Source organism: Vanessa cardui, chromosome 28, assembly GCF_905220365.1.
Source record: "Vanessa cardui chromosome 28, ilVanCard2.1, whole genome shotgun sequence".
NCBI lineage: Eukaryota > Metazoa > Arthropoda > Insecta > Lepidoptera > Nymphalidae > Vanessa > Vanessa cardui.
The window spans coordinates 629832-652900 of NC_061150.1; the positions used below are offsets into that span (position 1 = coordinate 629832).

Here is a 23069-nt window from a genome sequence, read left to right on the forward strand (position 1 = left end):
AACAGGCGAACAAATTTGTGTTCACAAATGATTCCTAATAATTAGCCTTACCAGTTCATTTACACTTGGCTGGACAATATAGAAATAATGACAAATAATAATTGTCTAATCTGTGGAGTGTCGATCTCTATATCTATAATTCAATTTCTATTATCGTTTGATTTTGGTCTATGATTATTGTTTACGTCAGATTATCCAAAGTAAATGCAAATATTACGCATAAATATTGCATTTTTTCTTAAATAATGCGTTACCACAATCAAAACATTTAACTAATCTGTTAAATACTTTAAAAATGTGTGCAGTTCTGGAGAAAAGATATTAATGTATATAACCAGACACATAACCTATAAGGTATTGGATACTTCAGGATTATATTCGTTGTGTACGAGTTTTAACCATGGCTTACCAGTTATCAAGGAGGGAGGTTGAGGATTTACGCTCTTCCCTAGACCGCGCTATTTACAGGACTATAGGGAAATCCGATAGCTCCTTACTCTCCACTGTGTCTTCTTGTCTCACAAATGGGTAAGTTTACATTTAAAATATCACATTCATCGTGTTCTCTGGTAGGAAAACATTTAAAAATATTTGTTTCTTAAGGAATTATAGATTCATTATAACTATCCGTATATATAAATAAAGTATACATAGTCTTCCTAAGAATTTCTTAGTAATATACATATATGCTAAATTGTATTTGTTTATTTGTATGTCTGTTGTACATTAATGTATTAATTGTTCATCATGAAATTTAGCATATACATTGTAAAAACAATAAAGGTTATAGGACACCTAACACCTGAAATCACAGGCTCATACTAATGTAATGTATTGTAAAATCCCTTATAAATCCATTATGCTGACAACAAGAGTCAAATCCATACATATAATAGCAATAAATATGTATAAATAATGCTTTATGTGTGTATTTTTTAATTCTTTTATTCTTATTTTTAAAACTTAAAAATTTTTAAAATAATTCTTATTTTTAAAACTCACTGTACAATTTGCGTAAAGTGTCAGATTTGAATGTGCAACTTTGACTATTGTAATTATATAATGTATAGAATACAAATATCACAATGGCATATTACTGTAAGCCTTTTCTTACAGAATTCCACTTAAGTATTAGAATATTCTTTCGGGTATTATGGTGTCGGTGTTCAAGTTTCCTTCACAGCAAATTTCATTGATTTCGGTTCAGTGGTTTCGTAGTGAAAGAACAACAGACAGACAGGCAGACGAACAAAGATACTTTTATATTTATAACATTAGTAGAGATTTTGAAACCTTTGACAGGTTTTGTTTTAATTTTATTTCATTTTAAACTGACGACGTCTGTTTGCATAATTAACTTTTTTTTTATACAGCCATATCGCCGCTCTCTATGTGGCCAGCAGCTTTTCTCCACTTATTTAAATGTGTTTTTTGTTATCACAACAATTCAATAAACAGCAATCAAGAATTCTCACATTTTTCTGCACATCAACGTCTGGAGCTCATCAAAATGAGACCATAACCAATTTCTTACAAACAGCTATTGTCTTATCAATCACTGGGACTAAAATCCAAGATGTACCAAAAGTATGGCTTCATTAATCTCTTTCCCTTCACTGAACCAGGTATGAGCGTCGCAAGATAATAGACAAGATATCATCACACATCGACTCAAAGAAAGCAAGCAAGCTCGCTGACAAAGTAATTGCTCTCGCCCAAGAGCTGGTCTCCACGTCTAAGACACAGAAGCGGAAATATGACGACAAGGATAAGGACAAGGATTCAAAGAGGTGATTAATATTATTGGAATATACTTAGAGATTAAGTTAAAATTATATATTTTACACCCTAAGGGGTAGAATATCTGTTAACGCTTAAATACGTATCGTAAAGTTTCATGTTTCTAAACTAAAAAATGACAGAATTACATACAAACTTTCAAGCCCCATTTCAACCCCTTAGGGGTAATATTTCCAAAACTCTCCTCAATAAAATTATTTAATTGTTTACGCTCGGCGACTATGTATCAGTCAATCAGGAATTTTTAGTTTATATAGAGGTATATAAGAGATTTTTATACTGATTTTCTTATTGACTAAGGCCACCCTATCCTAGAGAGGTCAGGTCAGGTTTGGTAGATTGTTGGTTTGATGATGCTTAGTCCTATACATGATTTTATATTTTTCAGATCCCGTCATGACGATAGACATGAATCCCGGGACGAGAAACGTGACCGGGATCGAGATAAGGATAGGGAGGATAAGGAGAAGAAAGCAGATAACGGCATGGAGCTACCCTCCATACTCCCTGACGGGGAGACCATTGGGTCCAAGATGGCCGGTCTGAGTGCTGATAAAATTAAGGTACCTGCTTCGATCATCATTACATAGTCTATATCAAAGTTGCTTACCGCTGTCTGTCCCTATGTATGCTTACATCTTTGAAACTACACAACGGATTTTGATGCGGTTTATTTTAATAGAAAGATTGATTCAAGAGTAAGTAGAGAAACATTTTGGAGAAACATTTTGAACATTTTGAAACATAATTATGAAGTTATTTATGAACGTTTTACATAGTTGAATAAATAATGGAATTAATGTTGATTTAAAAATTCATACCCCCTAAAGGTGATGATGGCGAACGCCCAAAAGGAGATTGAGGAGCGCAAACGAGCGCTCCTCGCCCTCAAGGGGGAGCCCGGGGGGAGGAACGTGAGCACCGCGGCGGCAGCAGCTCAGCAGCTGAAGGTGCAGATGCAGCAGAACAACGCGATACCGCCCCCGAGCGTCATCAAACCGGTCCTGTACTCCAAACCTGGTGAGTCCGGTGTCTGGTCAAAGTCAAGGTCATACAATCAGACCGTAGATATGTTTGTAATAGTGCAATGTTATATTGTATTATGTGTTTAGCCTGTAAATTCCCACTGCTGGGCTAAAGGCCTCCTCGTCCTTTGAGGAGAAGGTTTGGAACATATTCCAATGCGGGTTGTTGGAATACACATGTGGCAGAACTTCTATGCAATTTGTCACATGCAGGTTTCCTCACGATGTTTTCCTTCACCGCTGAGCACGAGATGAATTATAAAGACAAATTAAGCACATGAATCAGTGGTGCTTGCCTGGGTTTGAACCCGCAATCAAAATCAAAAATCAAAATCAAAGTATACTTTATTCAAGTGGGCTTTTACAAGCACTTTTGAATCGTCATTTAACAATTAAGTGAAGCTACCACCGGTTCGGTAAGTAGATTCTATCGGCAAGAAACTCAGTAGTTACTCTTTTTCAACATTTACAAAAATACAGTCATGTTAGTTAATACAATTATTAAATTAATATCATCATAGTATCTGATCAAAGTCAAGGTCATACAATCAGACCGTAGATATGTTTGTAATAGTGCAATGTTATATTGTGTAATATGTTTTAAGGAATATAATCAATGCAACATTTACAACAGTTTATCAAGAATAAATTAATAAATATGTAATTTCAATAAATCCTTCTTGGGACAGGGTATCCGTTTCTATAATAAAATTCCGCAGACATTTTTAACATTGCCGTTTCGTAAATTTTGAATTTAATTTGTTTGTAAAAAAAGCGTATTATTCGATACAAGATTTTATAGATGATAAAAAAGCGCGGAGTTAATACCTGTTGATTATCAAGGAGGATATATTAATTTAAATAATTGTATTTAACAAACATGACTTTGTATTTTTTAAATGTTGAAAAAGAGTAACTACTGTTTCTTGCCGGTTCTTCTCGGTAGAATCTACTTTCCGAACCGGTGGTAGCTTCACTTAAGTGTAAATCGACGATTCAAAAGTGCTTGTAAAGGCCCACTTGAATAAAATTTATATTGATTTATTCATTAAAGTAATACTTTTTAGAAAAAACCCCTGGAGTTAGGATCGGGTTCCATCTCAGGATACTGATTATTGTAAAGGACAGCATTGTTAACCTGTTTATTTGAAAAGAGCAACTATGCTAATTTCTTGTCGTTCCTTCTTACTAGAAGCTGCTTTCCGAAAGGGTGTATAGTAGGTAGTATTATACTATTGATGATTCAAAAACGCTTCATTGTGATATTTACTTGAATAAAATTGATTTGATTTAATTTAAATGAGCTAAAACGCCACCTGATGGTAGGTGCTTACCACCAACCACAGATATGAGTGCTGGAATAAATATCAACCATTTCTTACATAGCCATTGACCACATACCCTAGGAACCATTACATAATAATAGTAAATGGGTACCTTTTGTCAAAATAACTCAAAACCCTACCAAGAGAATGATGATTTTTAAAGAGAATTTTAATTTTAATTTCAGCCGCCCAACCCATAACTGCTGAGGAGTTGGAGAAGCAGAGAAAGATAGCAGAACTCCAGGCCAGGATACAGAGGAAGCTAGCGGGTACGGTCTATAGTCTATGGGGTCTATAGTTTTTTTTTTTTTTTATGAGAGATAATAAAATTTCTTATTGAGACCGTTATATCAAATTTATAAATGGTATTTAAAAATTTGGCTAAAAAGGGGATGAGGCCACAAAAGTGATGACTGAAAGACAATTGCATGCTGTGGAGATGAGAATGCTGAGAGGAATGTGTGGTATTACGCGCATGGATAGAGTAAGGAATAGTAGTAGTAGATCGCCTCCTGGCTATTTAATCTCATATTAAATTGTTTGATTTAATATGATCTCATATTAAATAATTGATGAGACAAACAAAAAAAAAACCCGCTGAGTTTCTTTCGGTGGTTCTTCTCAGATCAGGGTAATTTCTTTTCCGAACCGGTGGTAGTGTTTCAATTGACCATCAATAAAGTGTAATGCTTCTATATTGAATAAAGTTATTTGAGTTTGAGTATATAAGAGGAAGTTTGAAAGTGACACCGATAGCCGAGAAGTTATGTGGAAGGGAGCTGTCTATTATGGGCATGTAATGCGGAGGAATGAGGGACATATTGTGAGGAAAGTCTTGAGCATGGATGTGGATGGATATAGAGGTAGAGGACCAAGGAAACGATGGATGGATTGTGTGAAAGACGATATGGTTAGAGAGAATGTCACTTGTGAGATGACGTCTGACAGAGAAGTATGGAAGGAGAAGACATGCTGCCCCGACCCCAAATAGAATTGGGATAAGGGCAGGATTTATAATTATTTTATAAATATTGATATTTATTTTGGTTGTTCCATGCTAATTTATTGTTAATTTAATTTGTTTATAAATGTAAGTTAAGAAACATGCTGGGTTATGTACAAGTTTATGTATTTTCACATGATGTCTGAATGGTATTTGTGTCAGGTGGAGCCCTGGCCGCGGCCGGCGCGTCGGGCCCGGCGCCGCTCATCCTGGACCGCGAGGGCCGCACCATCGACACCAGCGGGAAGAGGGTCCAGTTGACGCACGTCGCGCCCACGCTTAAGGTTCACGAGTTATTATCGTTGGTTCAACGATGTCCTCTGTTTTCATGGGATAATGTGGTTGTGACTTTGTGCGCATTGGAATTTAACAAATAAGTTATTTTTGTGATTTATGTTACTCTTTATAGTCCGTTATCTGTCAGTGAAAGTTTCGTCAAAATCGGTCAAGCCGTTCTAGAGATTAGCTTGGACAAACATACTGACATAAATTGAAAAAAAAAATTGGTATATGCACCATGTACACATAGGGTTTCAGTAAGAAGCGGTTATTTTAATATTACAAATAGACACTTAAGTTTTATTGTACGTGTATAATATGTTTGACTTACTACGCTACGCTTAACACACACACACACACAAGTTTATCTTCATAATATTTAATATACAATATCCATAGATTACGTTCATCCTGTCAAGGACAACGCACGTTGTGTCAAAGATGAAAATCGACGACATCTTGAATTTACATTTTGTTTTTTTTTTCGTAGTAGTGACAAAGGCCTCATTTCGCTGAGCCTAATATTCTTACATATATATTAGTAATGAACTACAGTCGAATGTAATGCGATGAGCGTGGAGTAGTAAATCGACGACATCTTCAATTTACATTTTCTTTTTTTTTCGGAATAGTGTCAAAGGCCTCGTTTCGCTGAGCCTAATATTCTTACATATATATTAGTAAATTACTGTAATGAGCTCTGAGTAGTACACTTAGTAGTAGTAGTAGTATACGTTCATCCTGTCAAAGACAGCGCACGTTGTGTCAAATATGAAAATCAACGTCTCCATCTTGAATTTACATTTGTTTTGTTTTTTCGGAATAGTGACAAAGGCTTCATTTCGCTGAGCCTAATATTCTTACATATATATTAGTAATGAACTACAGTCGAATGTAATGCGATGAGCGTGGAGTAGTAAATCGACGACATCTTCAATTTACATTTTCTTTTTTTTTCGGAATAGTGTCAAAGGCCTCGTTTCGCTGAGCCTAATATTCTTACATATATATTAGTAAATTACTGTAATGAGCTCTGAGTAGTACACTTAGTAGTAGTAGTAGTATACGTTCATCCTGTCAAAGACAGCGCACGTTGTGTCAAATATGAAAATCAACGTCTCCATCTTGAATTTACATTTGTTTTGTTTTTTCGGAATAGTGACAAAGGCTTCATTTCGCTGAGCCTAATATTCTTACATATATATTAGTAATGAACTACAGTCGAATGTAATGCGATGAGCGTGGAGTAGTAAATCGACGACATCTTCAATTTACATTTTCTTTTTTTTTCGGAATAGTGTCAAAGGCCTCGTTTCGCTGAGCCTAATATTCTTACATATATATTAGTAAATTACTGTAATGAGCTCTGAGTAGTACACTTAGTAGTAGTAGTAGTATACGTTCATCCTGTCAAAGACAGCGCACGTTGTGTCAAATATGAAAATCAACGTCTCCATCTTGAATTTACATTTGTTTTGTTTTTTCGGAATAGTGTCAAAGGTCTCGTTTCGCTGAGCCTAATATTCTTACATATATATTAGTAATGAACTACAGTCGAATGTAAACCAATGAGCGTGGAGTGTTAACACGTGTGGTCTGCAGGCCAACATCCGCGCGAAGCGGCGCGAGGAGTTCCGCGCGCAGCTGAGCGCGTCGGGCGGCGACGCGGACGACGGCGCGCGCTGGCACGACGCGCGCGTGCGCGCCCGCGCGCCCGCCCGCGCCAAGCGCGCGCTGCGCTTCCACGAGCCCGGCAAGTTCACGCAGCTCGCCGAGCGCCTGCGCATGAAGGTAACCCCCCCCCCCTTGATAATTGAGATATAGAGCCCCCCTCCCTCCCCCCTCTTGACAATTGAGATATAGAGCCCCCCTCCCTCCCCCGCCTTGACAATTGAGATATAGAGCCCCCCTCCCTCCCCCCCCTTGACAATTGAGATATAGAGCCTCTTCCCCCCTGACAACACTCACCTAACTATTGAGGATCCCCCCCCCTAACCTATCACCAAACTATAGGCTATTTGACAATGCGAACAATAAAGTGTCAATTATTGTAATCAGTATATGTTATGAGTATAGAAATGGTTATTTTGTTAACGAAAGTTGAAAATATTGATGAATTTATTCAAAAATTCATGAAAAACAAAATCACTAAACTATTGAGGATCCCCCCCCCCTAACCTATCACCAAACTATAGACTCCAATAGGCTATTTGACAATGCGATAAATAAAGTGTCAATTATTGTAGTCATTATATATTATGAGTATAGAAATGGTTATTTTGTTAACGAGAGTTGAAAATATTGATGAATTTATTTAGAAATTCATGAAAAACAAAGGCATTTTTTTAATGTTCAAGAGTTCACAATAATAATGAGATTATTCAGAAAATACATCAACAAAAATGGATTTTTTTAACGTTTGTCACGTGAGACGGAACGCTCCTGATCGGTCGGGTTTATGATGACGTCACTTGTTTTGTAACCTTGATTGCCTGCTATGTGTACCACTGATTAAAATGCAGGCAAGTGACGTCACCCCATTGCAGCGCCATATTGTCCAAGGAGCGTTTTCACGCGCTATTCAAATATGGGATTTTTAATATGATATTTTTCGGCAAGTATGTGCTACAAATAAAAAGATCAACCTTTACTGGGTTCCTTAACCTCTACTGAATAATATAAAATGGATTTTAAAAACCAGTCAAATAGCCTATTACGCTGAAGTGCCACAACATGTAAACGAATCTTGTGATCAACCTATTCTAATCTTATTCACTTCCAGTAGGGTTTTTTTATGGAATGGGTTGGCAGACAAGCATATGAGCCACCTAATGGTAAGTGGTCACCATCACCCATAGACAATGACGCTGTAAAAAATATTAACTATTCCTTACATCGTCAATGTGCCACCAACCTTGGGGACTAAGATGCTACGTCCCTTGTGCCTGTAGTTACACTGGCTCACTCACCCTGCAAACCGGAACACAACAACACTTTATTTGAAACCATCTAAAGAAGTACCTAATAATAATGACCTTAATTAATAATGATCCGTTAAGGTCTTATCACCGATATCCATAAGATGTAAATTGGTAATGTGTCATGCGCAGGCGCAACTGGAGAAGCTCCAGAACGAGATATCGCAGATCGCGCGCAAGACGGGCATCTCGTCCGCCACCAAGCTGGCGCTGCTGGCCGCCGACGTGCCCGACTACGACCGCGTGCCCGACATCGAGTGGTCAGTGGGGGGGGGGGCTCACACACACACACAGAGAGACACTAAAGACATACGAATCTTTATATTCAGACTAGATGTCAGTGTGGGGGGGGCACACATACACACAGAGACACTAAAGACATACGAATCTTTATATTCAGACTAGATGTCAGTGTGGGGGGGGGGTGGCACACAGAGACACTAAAGACATACGAATCTTTATATTCAGACTAGATGTCAGTGTGGGGGGGGGCACACATACACACAGAGACACTAAAGACATACGAATCTTTATATTCAGACTAGATGTCAGTGTGGGGGGGGGTGGCACACAGAGACACTAAAGACATACGAATCTTTATATTCAGACTAGATGTCAGTGTGGGGGGGGCACACATACACACAGAGACACTAAAGACATACGAATCTTTATATTCAGACTAGATGTCAGTGTGGGGGGGGGGTGGCACACAGAGACACTAAAGACATACGAATCTTTATATTCAGACTAGATGTCAGTGTGGGGGGGGGCACACATACACACAGAGACACTAAAGACATACGAATCTTTATATTCAGACTAGATGTCAGTGTGGGGGGGGGGCACACATACACACAGAGACACTAAAGACATACGAATCTTTATATTCAGACTAGATGTCAGTGGGGGGGCACACACTCACACACACATTACAGACACATGAATATTTATATTCAGAATAGATGTCAGTGGGGGGGGGGCACACACACACATTACAGACACATGAATCTTTATATTCAGACGAGATGTCAGTGGGGGGGGGGCGCACACACACACACAGACACTAAAGACATACGTATCTTTATATTCAGACTAGATTACAGTGGGGGGCACACACACACACACACACACACACATTACAGACACATGAATCTTTATATTCAGACTAGATGTCAGTAGGGGGGGGTGCACTCACACACACACACACACACACTTTACAGACACATGAATCTTTATATTCAGACTAGATGTCAGTAGGGGGGGGGGCACTCACACACACACACACACACACACATTACAGACACATGAATCCTTATATTCAGACTAGATGACAGTGGGGGGGGGGGGGCACACACACACACATTACAGAGACACGAATCTTTATATTCATTCTAGATTGTTATTTACTGATATATGTACAGTCAGGCTAAGAAAAGGTTCGTCACCTTAAGATCTATTTTCGTGTGCTCAGTATGAGCGATCATCTGCTTCACCGATCGAGAATATATGACACAGACAGACATATTTTGACAATTCAGCAGTAGATATTATGTCTAATTTATATATTATATAAATGATATGATGAATGAAATATTTATATATTCTTAGTTCTTCAGCGGTTGCTTTGGTAAATATCTGATGAGTGTATAGTACCTGCTTAAAGTTGCTTGCTCAAAACCACCAAATAATTGTTTGATTCAGTATTTATAGCAATATTAATATATTTTATCTATTTACTTGGTGGTAGGGCTTTGTGAAAGCCCGTCTGAGTAGGTACCATCCATTCATCAGTTATTCTACCGCCAAATAACAATACTCAGTATTGTTGTGTTCTGGTCTGAAGGGTGAGTGAGCCAGTGTAACTGCAGGCACAGAGGACATAACATCTTAGTTCCCAAAGTTGGTGGCACATTGATGATGTATGGAATAGTTAATATTTCTTACAGCATCATTGTCTATGGGTGATGGTGACCACTTACCATCAGGTGGCCCATATGCTCGTCCGCCAACCTATACCACAAAAAAAATGTTTTTTCAAAAATCCAGTATAACATTATATATGTTTGTCCGAAGGTGGGACAGCGTGATCCTGATGACGCCGGAGGAACGCGAGGCGAAGCGCCAGCGCTCGGCGGCGGGCGACGGGCGCTCCGGCTCGCAGCGCGTGGAGGCCTGCAACCTGGGCGCCGACGACATCGTCGACAACGTCAACGAGGACGCCATCACAAACCTCGTGGAGCACCCGCAGCAGCTCAGGCCTCCCAGTGAGTACGGCGGCCGGTGGTACCACCAAACCGTGCGATGTCTTCCAAACTTGAGTACACCTGGTGGTACCACCAAACCATGCAATGTCTTCCAAACTTGCAATCATCGTATGAATGGTCTAACTAGCCACCCGCCCCGGCTTATAAAATATACTAAAGAATTTGTTTATTTACGACATCACATAACAAACTTCTAAAATGAAGTGTTTCTTTACTATTGTCCATGTAATATATACAACCACCTAACCGTGCAATGTCTTCCAAACTTGCAATCATCGGATGAATGGTCTGACTTCGCACGAGTATAATGCTGATACTAAATATACTACAGAATTTGTTTATTTACGACATCACATCACAAACTTCTAAAATGATCAGTGCTTCTTTACTATTGTTTATGTATTATATACAATAACCTTCTTCTTGAGTCAATCTATAAATTAAAATAATCGCATCAAAATCGGTTGCGTAATTTTAAAGATCTAAGCATACATAGCGACAGCGTTGAGCGAATTTGTTATATACTGTGTAATGAGCAGTTGTCGTCTGTAAGATGTCGGAAAATATAGTTAATATGTGTGCTATGCATGCGTTCAAAATAAAATCAAAATATACTTTATTCAAGTAGGCTTTAACAAGGAAAAGAAAGAAGGAAAGTAGATTATACCGAGAAGAACCGACATGAAATTCAGTAGTTACTCTTTTTCAACACTTAAAAATACAGTCATGTTAGTTGAATACAATCATATATGTAATTTATCCTGCTTGGAAGTCCACAAGTATTAATTCCTAGCTTTTTTATCGTCTTTATAATCTTTTATTGAAAAATATGACTGAATGAATGAATGAATTATACTCTATTGCACACCACAAAATAATAAATAAAAATAAATAACACAAAATGAATAAAATACAAAAATATAATATTAAAATGTACTAAAAAAAACAGTTTCAGATTAATTTTGTTAGGAAAATTTATTTAAATAAGAAACAAATACATCAACCCCTCATCTTGACGCACATGTAACCCACCCGTTTATAATTAACCGGACACCCCACATAACTACACAATATACATCCCTGTATAATAGTAGATTCGGTCGTTGTATCAACATCTACGCTATCCTTGTAGTCCGTAAAGTTATTAATGGATTGGTTATTATTAATTGGAGAGTTATTTTTGTTATATTGGTTATTATAGTATGGGTTATAATTGTATCCATAGTTATATGGATACGTACGGTATGCGTTGCTATACGGCGTATTGTATATGTTATTATATGTATTATTGGTAGGTGTGTATAAGGGATATCGTAAGTCGTTATATCTATTTGTGTTGTAATTGTTATAATATTGGTTCGCCTGGTTATTTATGAAGTTGTTATTGTTATTCTGTCGATTATATATATCCTGGTTATTTATGTAGGCGTTATTGTTATTGATGTTATGTTGGTTATATATATCGTTGTATTGGTTATAGTTTGAATTAACGCTGAAGTTATTTTGTATGTTATTGTTTTCAGTGCTCGGATTACCTGGGTGTGTTATATTGTATACTTTGTTATACATTGTGCTGAAGAAGTTGGTAATGACGCTGTCTGGCGACGCTCTCCTCTTATATCTATCTTTTGTGATTATTTCAAGGATAGATAGATTAGGTTTTGATCTTTTATCTTTATTTTCCGCTGTTCTATCTGTATTATTCAATGTTACGATCGATTTAAGATCTTTGATTATATCGTTAAGTTTAAGTATGAAGTCTGTGTTTTCTAAATCATTATCTATTGATTTTGTTGTAGTTTCATCAAAAAGGGTTATCACTGGTTCGTTTTCGGCCGTTTTATCTCCATTCGTTTCAATATTTTCTTTTTTTAATTTATCTTTTAGAATATATTCGTCTGTTTTTAATATATCATCAATGTATTGTCTTATTTTATCTATCTTTACATTATAATTTTCAAGCGTTGCATCTGAATCTATGGGAGTATCTTCTGATTGATTATTTGCGTTTTTATCTTTTATAATCTCTTCCGATTCATCGGTATTAACTATTATGTTGACAAGTTTACTTATAAAATCGCTCGTATCTAGTTCATCGTCTATTGATTCTGTTGTAGTTGTATCGAAATCGGTACTTACGTTTTGATTGACATTTGTATCATGGTGGATTTTTATGTTGTCATTTAAAGGCGTATCTGTTTGATTGTCTGTATGTTGTTTAATTGTTTTAGATTCACTGATTGTTATTTGTTTGTTTATAATGTTTTCTAATTCGTCTAGAATTCTTATCGTTTGATCTTCGTCAATTTCTTGAAGTATATCATCTATGATTGTGTCTCTGAAGGCATCTGTGTCTGTTATAACAGTATTTCTTCTTACGCGTATATCGAAATCGGGATTTTTAGGTATTTTTATGTTGTAGTTATGACTCTTTGCTATGATTTGTACCAACGTGACGATTATGACAATGGGTATTAACATTTTGAACCGCGTTGTGTGATCTCACTCTTGTTAATGACAGTGTTATCCTTTTAGCTGTGTTTCGTTGTAGCTTATCTGTGTTCAAATATATGTATTAACGTTCAACTTTGCTCGGTCGGTTATTTATTTATTACTTTATTGCATGAATTCAACACACGGTGTTATCGCTAAAGAGTAAGAGAGATAGAGCTGAGTTTTGGTTGTAAAATGTTGGGATGTCGTTAATTTTTTTCGATATTAGATTAATGTCTTTATTTTATAATCGTTTTAATATTGAGTATAGTTAGTTTTTAATATGTTTTCAGTAACGACTGAGTTTCTTGTCAGTTCTCTGTTCATTTTAGATTCTGAATTGGTACTTAAAATTACGATTCATAAATCATTTTTTTTTGTTGACTCAAATAAATAAGGCATATTATTGAATACAAGATTATATATATGATAAAAAAGCGTGGATTTAATACTTGTGACTTTTAGGCAGGATATTTTATATATTGTATTTAAATAATATTTCTCAAATATGTGATGATTATATAAGGTAACTACTGAGTTTCTTGCCGGTTGTTCTCAGTAGAATCTACTTTCCGAACCGGTTCACTTAAGATAGTTGTTAAATAATTCGATGACGCTTATAACAGCGTACTTCAATAAAAATAAAATGATTTTTGATTATTACTTAAATAAATATTTATGTATGATAGTATTTTATGTATATTTTATGAACAAATTATGTGTTGTATGTTTTATATATATAGTATGTTAACGTGAAAAAATATAGAGGAAGTTGTTTGCGATAATGCGTCGTAATTAAATTCGTAAATGATGTGTTTTGTATATTATTAGTATGTTGTTTTCTATGAAACATATATTTGTATGTTTATCAAAGTCAAGGATATTTTCGACAAAACAATCAATATATATGAATTTACTCAATTGGATTAAATATTAATTAGATTATATTTACTTTATGAAGTAAAGTTTAACACTCATATGTCCCACTGGTGGGGTAATTTGAGGAGAAACTTTTGGAATTTATTTCACCATGCTTTACAGAATTAAGTTGAAATTATACTTATGCAGGTATCCTCACGATGTTATTGTTTATTAAGCTCGAGATTAATTCTAAATTAATAAGGTATAAAGACCAAAATATCATCAAATTTGGTTTAGGATTTTAACCGTGGAAGAACGTCATACAGAGAAATTTATTTTAAATTTTTAAATTATTTTCGCATTTATACTATTACAGTAACTGTTAATTTCTCACTGCTGAGATAAGGCCTCCTCTCCGTTAGAGTAGGTTAGGAGTAGTGATGTGCCGGATATCCGTATCCGTATCCGTATCCGCGGATATTCGAGGCAGAAGAAAGATCCGTATCCGTATCAGAATCCGTTACTTTTTGGCGGATCTATCTGGCGGATCTATTTACCTTATTAATTTTAAATTTATAGATAATATATTCTTTGAGGCGAAGGGTAAGGCGTACTAGTGACGCCAGTTGCCGAGATTGTGACGGTCCACAATTACTTAAAAAAGATTCGGTTTAGTAGCTAACAATTTCCAGCAAGAGGCGTCGCTAGTGCGCCTTACCCTTCGCCTTTAATAGGCCAATAGGTAGAAATAAAAAACTATTAAATTCAATACGGATATTTTTTTATTTCTTAAAATCAAATATTTGGCTCCTTTATGTTGCAATCTTTGGCGTAGTTATCATATTTATCATTTATCATTAGTTATCATACCAATAGTATATAACTTCAAGGTTCTAAATAAACTAGCTTTTTAATGAGATCAGTAGTATAAAAAGTTATGAGATCACTTTTAATTAACAATAAAAAAAACTTAGATCTTCGTAATATTTTAAATTCGAATTAAATAATTTTTAATCAACAAAACTAATACTGCGTGACACATACAATGTTAGATTAAAATCACAATGACAATTAATGAAACTTAAAAAAAATTATAAGTCATAATTGAAATTAAGTAATGGTATATTATACATCAAAAAGAGTAATTTGGCAGCTCTGTCCCCCAAAAGTCTTTTACGATGAGGATTATAAACAATTCCTGCTGCACTGAAAAATTGCTCACTTGGAATACTTGTTGCAGGTGATGATAAATATGTACGAGCAATGTGACTAAGACCTCCAAACTTTTTAGTGTTAATTTCCCAATACTTCAGTTGGTCTTGATCTCTTGGTAATCTCTTTTCTGACATATATTCGATGAGCAAATTAGCTTTCGTATCTGATATATGATTTTCAGATTGCTCGTCGTCATCATCACTATCTAACATACTAGCAAAAAACCCTTCGAGGCACGTGCAATGTTCTTTTCTAACAGTAATTGATTTATCACAGATTGTGTAAAAAAGTTAAGATCCGTATCCGTATCCGTATCAGCGGATCTTGACAACAAATATCCGTATTCGGATCCGTATCCGCGTATCTACATTTTATACGATCCGGCACATCACTAGTTAGGAGCATATTCCACCATGCAGTTGAAATTAGACACATGCAGGTTTCCTAGCGATATTTCCTTTTCCCGAGCAAGAGATGAATTATAAACACAAATTAAGCACAGGAATATTCAGTACCGCTTGCCTGGTTTTGAACCATTTAGATATTAAAAGCTATAACTAATAATAATATACATGGATTAATCGTTTTTATAAATCAGAAGAAAAAAAATAGATTGTAATTGATACTTTTTTTAAATAAATTTTTGAAATTGCATTTTCGACTTATTTTAAAAAAAATCTAATAAGCGCGATAACTCAAAAATGGTTATCTTTTGTATGCATGCATATGGGGGTTGAAATTATCGCACATTACACCCCTATCACCTCCAAACAGGAATACATAGATATATAAAATAACACTGTATATATGTAAGTATAGACTGTCAATAAATATTCTCGTTATGTAAATCACAGCGGAACCATTAAAACCGACCTACATGCCAGTCTTCCTCACGAAAAAGGAGAGGAAGAAATTGAGGAGGCAAAGCAGGAGGGAGGCCTGGAAGGAGGAACAAGAGAAAGTTCGATTGGGACTCGAGGCGCCGCCTGAACCGAAATTGAGGTAACTTATACACTATCAGCTGGCGACATTTGGAGGAGGCTTTTGCCGCAAGAGGCCCTTACATAGAATAGAAAATATAGATAGAGAAAAAATAGACAACATACTAAAATACTAACACATAAACGATAGCATTGTTAAATTAAGTAAAGTAACAGCCTGTAAATTTCCCACAGCTGTGATAAGGCCTCCTCTTCCATTAAGGAGAGTTTGGAACATATTCAACCACGCTGTTTCAATACGGGTTGATGGAATACACATGTGACAGAATTTCGATGAAATTTGTCACATGCAGGTTTCCTCACGATGTTTTCCTTCACCGCTAAACACGAGATGAATTATAAAGACAAATTAAGCACATGAATCAGCGGTGCTTGCCTGGGTTTGAACCCGCAATAATCGGTTAAGATGCACGCGTTCTAACCACTGGGCCATCTCGACCGCAGCATGAGCTCCAGTTATGGAGCTATTTCACTCATCCAGGTCCCACTTAACCAAGTTTCACTGTATATATATTTGGATAATAATAACGTTACGTACTCTCAATGCGATAGCAGACAGAGTTGATTTGTTTTGTTGCAGTATGAGTGAACTCACAATAGTTGCTGCTTGGAATATATCATATACAATTTAATATTATATATATTATTATAACATGGATAGATGTATTAAATTTGTCTTTTTAAAGTGCTGTAATATCGAATTGGGGCACAATCCTGTAATTATATATATACAGTGTGGCATTAAATAAATAAATAATTAATTCGAGTTTGTCGCTGATGCTGTACAGGAGAGTCGAGATGGCCCAGTGGTTAGAACGCGTGCATCTTAACCGATGGTTGCGGGTTCAAACCCAGGCAAGCACCTCTGATTCATGTGCTTAATTTGTGTTTATAATTCATCTCGTGCTCGGCGGTTAAGGAAAACATCGTTAGGAAACCTGCATGTGTCCAATTTCATTGAAATTCTGCCACATGTGCATTGGGACAGCGTGGTGGAATATGTTCCAAAGCCTCTCCTTAATGGAAGAGGAGGCCTTATCCCAGCAGTGGGAAATTTACAGGCTGTTACTTTACTTTACTTTATTTACTTTTCAGGATATCGAACCTGATGAGGGCGTTGGGCACGGAGGCGGTGCAGGACCCGACCGCCATCGAGGCGAAGGTCCGCGAGCAGATAGCAAAGCGCCAGAAGACGCACCTCGACGCCAACAGGGCGCGCGCGCTCACCAGGGACCAGAAGAGAGAGAAGGTATCTGGCCACACGTGGTCTTCTACGGTCTTCTATACACGATTAATTGTTGTAACCTTGTATATGTGAGAGGAACGGGTGGGAGGAGAGAGAAGGTATCTGGCCACACGGTCTTCTATACACGATGAACTGTTGTAACCTTGTATATGTGAGAGGAACGGGTGGGAGGAGAGAGAAGGTATCTGGCCACACGGTCTTCTATACACGATGAACTGTTGTAACCTTGTATATGTGAGAGGAACGGGTGGGAGGAGAGAGAAGGTATCTGGCCACACGTGGTCTTCTACGGTCTTCTATACACGATTAATTGTTGTAACCTTGTATATGTGAGAGGAACGGGTGGGAGGAGAGAGAAGGTATCTGGTCACACACGGTCTTCTACGGTCTTCTATACACGATTAATTGTTGTAACCTTGTATATGTGAGAGGAACGGGTGGGAGGAGAGAGAAGGTATCTGGTCACACACGGTCTTCTACGGTCTTCTATACACGATTAATTGTTGTAACCTTGTATATGTGAGAGGAACGGGTGGGAGGAGAGAGAAGGTATCTGGTCACACGTGGTCTTCTATACATGATGAACTGTTGTAACCTTGTATATGTGAGAGGAACAGGATGAGGAATGAGTGGGTTTGGTGGTAGATCCGACATTTGGAAAACTGTATTAGTAAAATATAGAACAGTGTACTTAGGAAGCCTTAGTACGCTTCGGTGTTGTGAAAATAGACATACACACAGAATATCACAAACATATATATCACAATCCCCCCCCCCCCTCACGTAACTACACGTATCTCCATACAGATTCGTCCTAACGCTCGCACACGCAAAATTACAGACACAATAACAGTTGCGAAAGCAACAGCCTGTAAATTTCCCACTGCTGGGCTAAGGCCTCCTCTCCCTTTGAGGAGAAGGTTTGGAACATATTCCACCACGCTGTTCCAATGCGAGTTGGTGGAATACACATGTGGCAGAATTTCTATGAAATTTGTCTTTGAAAATTTAAGACAACATAAACTTGTTTATGTAAGAGGAATGGGATGAGGAACGGGTGGGTTTGGTGGTAGATCCGACATTTGGAAAACTGTTTTATTAAAATGTAGAACAGTATGAATTAGTTGTGCTTTAGGTAGTACAGTTAGGAAGCCTAAGCATGCTTATAGACATACACACAGATTCTGACAAACATACATATCACAATCCCCCCCTCACGTAACTACATGTATCTTCATAGAGATTCGTCCTAACGCTCACACACGCAATATTACAGATACAATAACAGTTGCGAAAGCAACAGCCTGTAAATTTCCCACTGCTGGGCTAAAGCATCTTCTCCCTTTGATGAGAAGGTTAGGAGCATTCCACGCTGTTCCAATGAGGATTGGGATTGGCGTGTGGCAAAATGTCGTTGAAATTAGACACGTGCAGGTTTCCTCACGATTTTTTCCCTCGCAAATTAAGCACATAATAATATATGGTAGTCATTTTAATATGTTGCGACCTGCTTGTGAATTTAAGATATATAGATTGTTATAAACTTTTTTTTTATTATCTATTTCAGATAGATAGAAAGATACGGGAGGACACGTCGATGAGTGTCCACGTGGCTGTCTACAGGTACGCCCCACTGCTGGTTTCACGTTACTGGATAATCTATACTAATCATTAAATCTAATATATTATTATTAACATAATATATATGTTAACATAAAGGTAATTTAACTTGATGGTAAGCAGTCACCACCGTAGATACCGCCACTGTCAGAATAATACAATTTCTCACATGTCGTCGTCAATGATAAGGTAGTAATTGTAATGTTATGTCTAGAACGATAACTTATATGTCGTTTGTTACACTGGCTCACTCACCCTCCAAACTGGAACAAAACAATACTATGTATACGGTGGTAGAATATTTGTTGAGTGGTACCTTATATATGGGCTTACACAAAGCCCAATCAAGTATTTAAAAAGGAATATAGAAAAAAAATTAGCCATATATGATAACCTTACTAGATAAAAGTCAGCTAAAAATGATTTAATTATATTAAAATTTCAGATCAAGTGTTCTTTCATTATTACTTGTATCTACAGCATAAGAAAGATTATATTTACTTATTAGTAGATATAATACGTTACATGAAGATCTATTTTTTTTTAAATACATGAGATACCACTTTATTAACGGTGGTTATTTGTGGTGCTGGTTTAGTTAAAAATCACCGTACGTGCTATTCCAGACTTAAATCTATCTCTACGCCAAATTTCACTCAGATCCGTTAAGGCATTTATAGTATAATTAAGAGGTATTACTGTTGACCGCAAATTCCCCCCCCCCCCCCTTATTCAAGTAGGCTTTTACAAGCACTTTTCAATTAAGTTAAATTAATTAACGATTAAGTGAAGCTACCACCGGTTCGGAAAGTAGATTATACCGAGAAGAACTGACAAGAAATTCAGTAGTTACTCTATTTCATCGTTTAAAAAATGCAGTCATGTTAGTTTAATTTCGGATTGGGTGACAAGTATCAATCCAATCGCATTTATAATGTTAGATCCCCAATCGTGGTATCCCTAGTGACTGCTAATCCCCCCCCCCCTAATGTTAGATCATCATCCCTGGTGATCATCAATCATGGTATCCCTGGTGACTGCTAATTACCCCCCCTCCAGGGTTAAGGACCTGTTCGAGTGCGCGTCTGCCAAGTTCAAGGTGGAGGTGAATGCCCAGCAACTGCACATGACGGGTTGCGTGCTGCTGCATCGCGGATGCTGCGTCGTGGTCGTCGAGGGCGGGCCCAGGCAGCACGCCAAGTACAAGCGGTCAGTCGGACCGGTTACATCCGGAATCATTCAAACTCAAATAACTTTATTCAATATAGAAGCATTACACTTTCTTATTGATGGTCAGTTGAAACACTACCACCATTACTACCACTATTGGAGAATAATTATTATGTTGGAGGAGTCCAATAATATATACTTATGCAAATATTTATGTTGATAAGATGCTGACGATTGGATTTTTTTTCTGACTCTACCACATAGTGTCAGAAAAAAAAGGAATGAAAATGGACTTTCAAATGTATAAAAAGGCTAGTTCAATAGTAGAATTTTGGAAATTAAATTATAATAAGATAAAAAACGGGTGAAGTATGGGTTGAAAGTTTGTATGGAAGTCTGTTATTTATTAAGTTGGAATTTGAAAGTGACGTTAATTTTAAATTAATAATATCCAACCGTTCCAGAGATTAGCCGGAACAAACAGACAGACAAAAATTATAAAAAATGTTATATTGGTATATGTACCGTGTATACACACATATGCATTGTAATATTACAAACAGACACTTCCATTTTATTATATGTATGGATCAGTATTGCACCCGTGCAAAGCCGGGTGCAATACGGGTCGCTAGTTTTTTTATAGTGTAGAATATTTTGTATTTTTCAACAGATTGATGTTGCATCGTATCAAATGGGAGGAGGAGATGGTCAAAGATGCTGACGGTCAACCGACCGGGAACAGCTGCCACCTCGTGTGGGAGGGCGCCACCGCCAAGAGGGCCTTTGGGGACATCAAGTTCAAGGTGAGACAGGGGATCTGATGTCAGTGATATCAAGTATAGTAGCAGCCTGTAAATTTCCCACCGCTGGGCTAAGGCCTCATGTTAGTGATGTAATAGGGGTGGGATGTGATTGTTTGTATGTAGGGGTAAATATGTGGAACTAATGTTCTGATTATAAAAATGTTTTAAACGAAAGATACATTGTTCCTGAGTGCTATATGTATTAATGTATTGCAACCGTGCGAAGTTGCGGCGGGTTGCTAGTTGTTTTTTGTTGGATACAGCATATGGCCACCTGATGGTAAGTGATCACCATCACCCATAGACAATGACGCTGTAAGAAATATTAACTATTCCTTATATCGTCAATGCGCCACCAGCCTTGGCGACTAAGATGTTATGTCCCTTGTGCCTGTAGTTACACTGGCTCACTCACCCTTCAAACCGGAACACAACAATACTGAGTACTGTTGTTTGGCGGTAGAATAACTGATGAGTTGGTGGTACCTACCCAGACGGGCTTGCACTAAGCCCTACCACGTTGTTAAACACCATTACACTAACTTATTGATGGTCAAAGTAAATATATTAATTGTATTATTTATACTAGTTTTATCATGTAGCTTTGTAGGGGGCAGTGCAGTAGCTTTTCTGGACCATTATTAATATTAGTTCTACAATTTTAATAATTTTGTTTCTACCAGGTGATGCCGACAGAGAAACAAGCGAGGGAATTGTTTAGTAAGCACGGCGTGGAGCACTACTGGGACCTCGCCTACAGCGGAGCCGTGCTCGGCGCCGGCGCGGAGGAGCCCTAGGCGGGAGCCCCAGAGGGAGACCCCTACGAGAGACTAACATGCAGTTTTAAAGATGTGTAAAAGATTATAAATAAATACATGAAATGTCTTTGAATTGTTTTATTTAATGGTTGTTTTTTAACCAATAAAATAGAGGGGTGATATAAGTGTATACGGATAAGCTTATAATGCCAAGTTTCCGACTCCGCAAAGTCAATAAATCCTTCTTCGGGCAAGGTATCCGTTTCGATAGTAAAATCCCGCAGACATTTTTAACTTTACCGTCTCGTAAATTCAAATCGTTTGTAAAAAATACATTGGTAGAAAAGCATATTATTCGATACAAGATTTTATAGATGATAAAAAAGCGTGGAGTTGGTACCTGTTTACTTCCACGCAGGATATATTAATTTAAATAATTGTATTTAATTAACATGTTAAAACCCGCTGAGTTTCTTTCGCCGGTTCTTCTGAGGTCAGGGTGTTTTCTTTTCTGAACCGGTGGTACTGTTTCAATTGACCATTAGTAAGAAAGTGTAATACTTCTGTATTGAATAGAGCAGTATGAAAAGAAAGAAAATGGAATATTAGTATTTTTTAATAAATCTGGGGCATTGCTAATATTGCCTTAGAAAAAAAAATGTTGAATTTTTATGTTTAAATTTATCATAAGCCTTTCTTGTTGACATTTGATCTGTTATAATTTATTTTTTGGATTAATAAACGTGAAAGTTTACTGTTTTAATTTTTACTAAAATATATTTTTTTTTTTTCATTTTCATATGTTAAACAGCTTTTGATTATTCAGAAGTATTCCGAAATATTTTCTTTACACATATTACAACCAAAATCTAGTATTAAATCAAATGTATTTTATTCAAGTAAACTTTCCAATATAAAAAATACAGACGAATTGATAACCTCCATTTTGAAGTCGGTTCAAAATCAAATTAAACTTTATTCAAGTAAGCTTTTACAAGCACTTTTAAATCGCCATTTTACAACTAAGTGAAGCTACCAATGTTAACAAAACCATTTAAAAAGAAACATTTTCTCATTTCAGTACAAGTAATGTAACGCCATTAATAATCCCAAGACTCTGAGATATTTACTTAATTTTATTTTAATCTTCAAGATTTTGAACGAATCTAACTAATATATTTATATATATTTATGTATCTCTTAACACGGCGCCTGTTACAAGTAA

At 36.7% G+C, this 23069-nt stretch overlaps 1 protein-coding gene across 1 annotated transcript; it reads left to right on the forward strand.

Moving 5' to 3' along the window:
• Window positions 1-144: 144 nt before the first annotated feature.
• Window positions 145-21971, forward strand: LOC124541581 (U4/U6 small nuclear ribonucleoprotein Prp3). The gene is made up of 15 exons (XM_047119497.1): window positions 145-528; window positions 1626-1790; window positions 2189-2363; window positions 2631-2829; window positions 4336-4419; window positions 5316-5437; window positions 7035-7223; window positions 8543-8670; window positions 10484-10674; window positions 16098-16245; window positions 17340-17493; window positions 19058-19113; window positions 20170-20319; window positions 20954-21086; window positions 21770-21971. Exons 1-15 carry the CDS (start codon window positions 401-403, stop codon window positions 21881-21883), a joined length of 2136 nt encoding a protein of 711 aa, XP_046975453.1. The 5' UTR covers window positions 145-400; the 3' UTR covers window positions 21884-21971.
• Window positions 21972-23069: the final 1098 nt, after the last annotated feature.

What these genes read in the sequence shown, in the direction of transcription:
- LOC124541581 (XM_047119497.1), top strand. Translation starts at nt 401, where the DNA reads ATGGCTTACCAGTTATCAAGGAGGGAGGTTGAGGATTTACGCTCTTCC. An exon ending in TGAGTGCTGATAAAATTAAG is followed by an intron (nt 2,364 to 2,630) that starts GTACCTGCTTCG and finishes TACCCCCTAAAG; the next exon opens with GTGATGATGGCGAACGCCCA. An exon ending in GGGACCAGAAGAGAGAGAAG is followed by an intron (nt 17,494 to 19,057) that starts GTATCTGGCCAC and finishes TATCTATTTCAG; the next exon opens with ATAGATAGAAAGATACGGGA.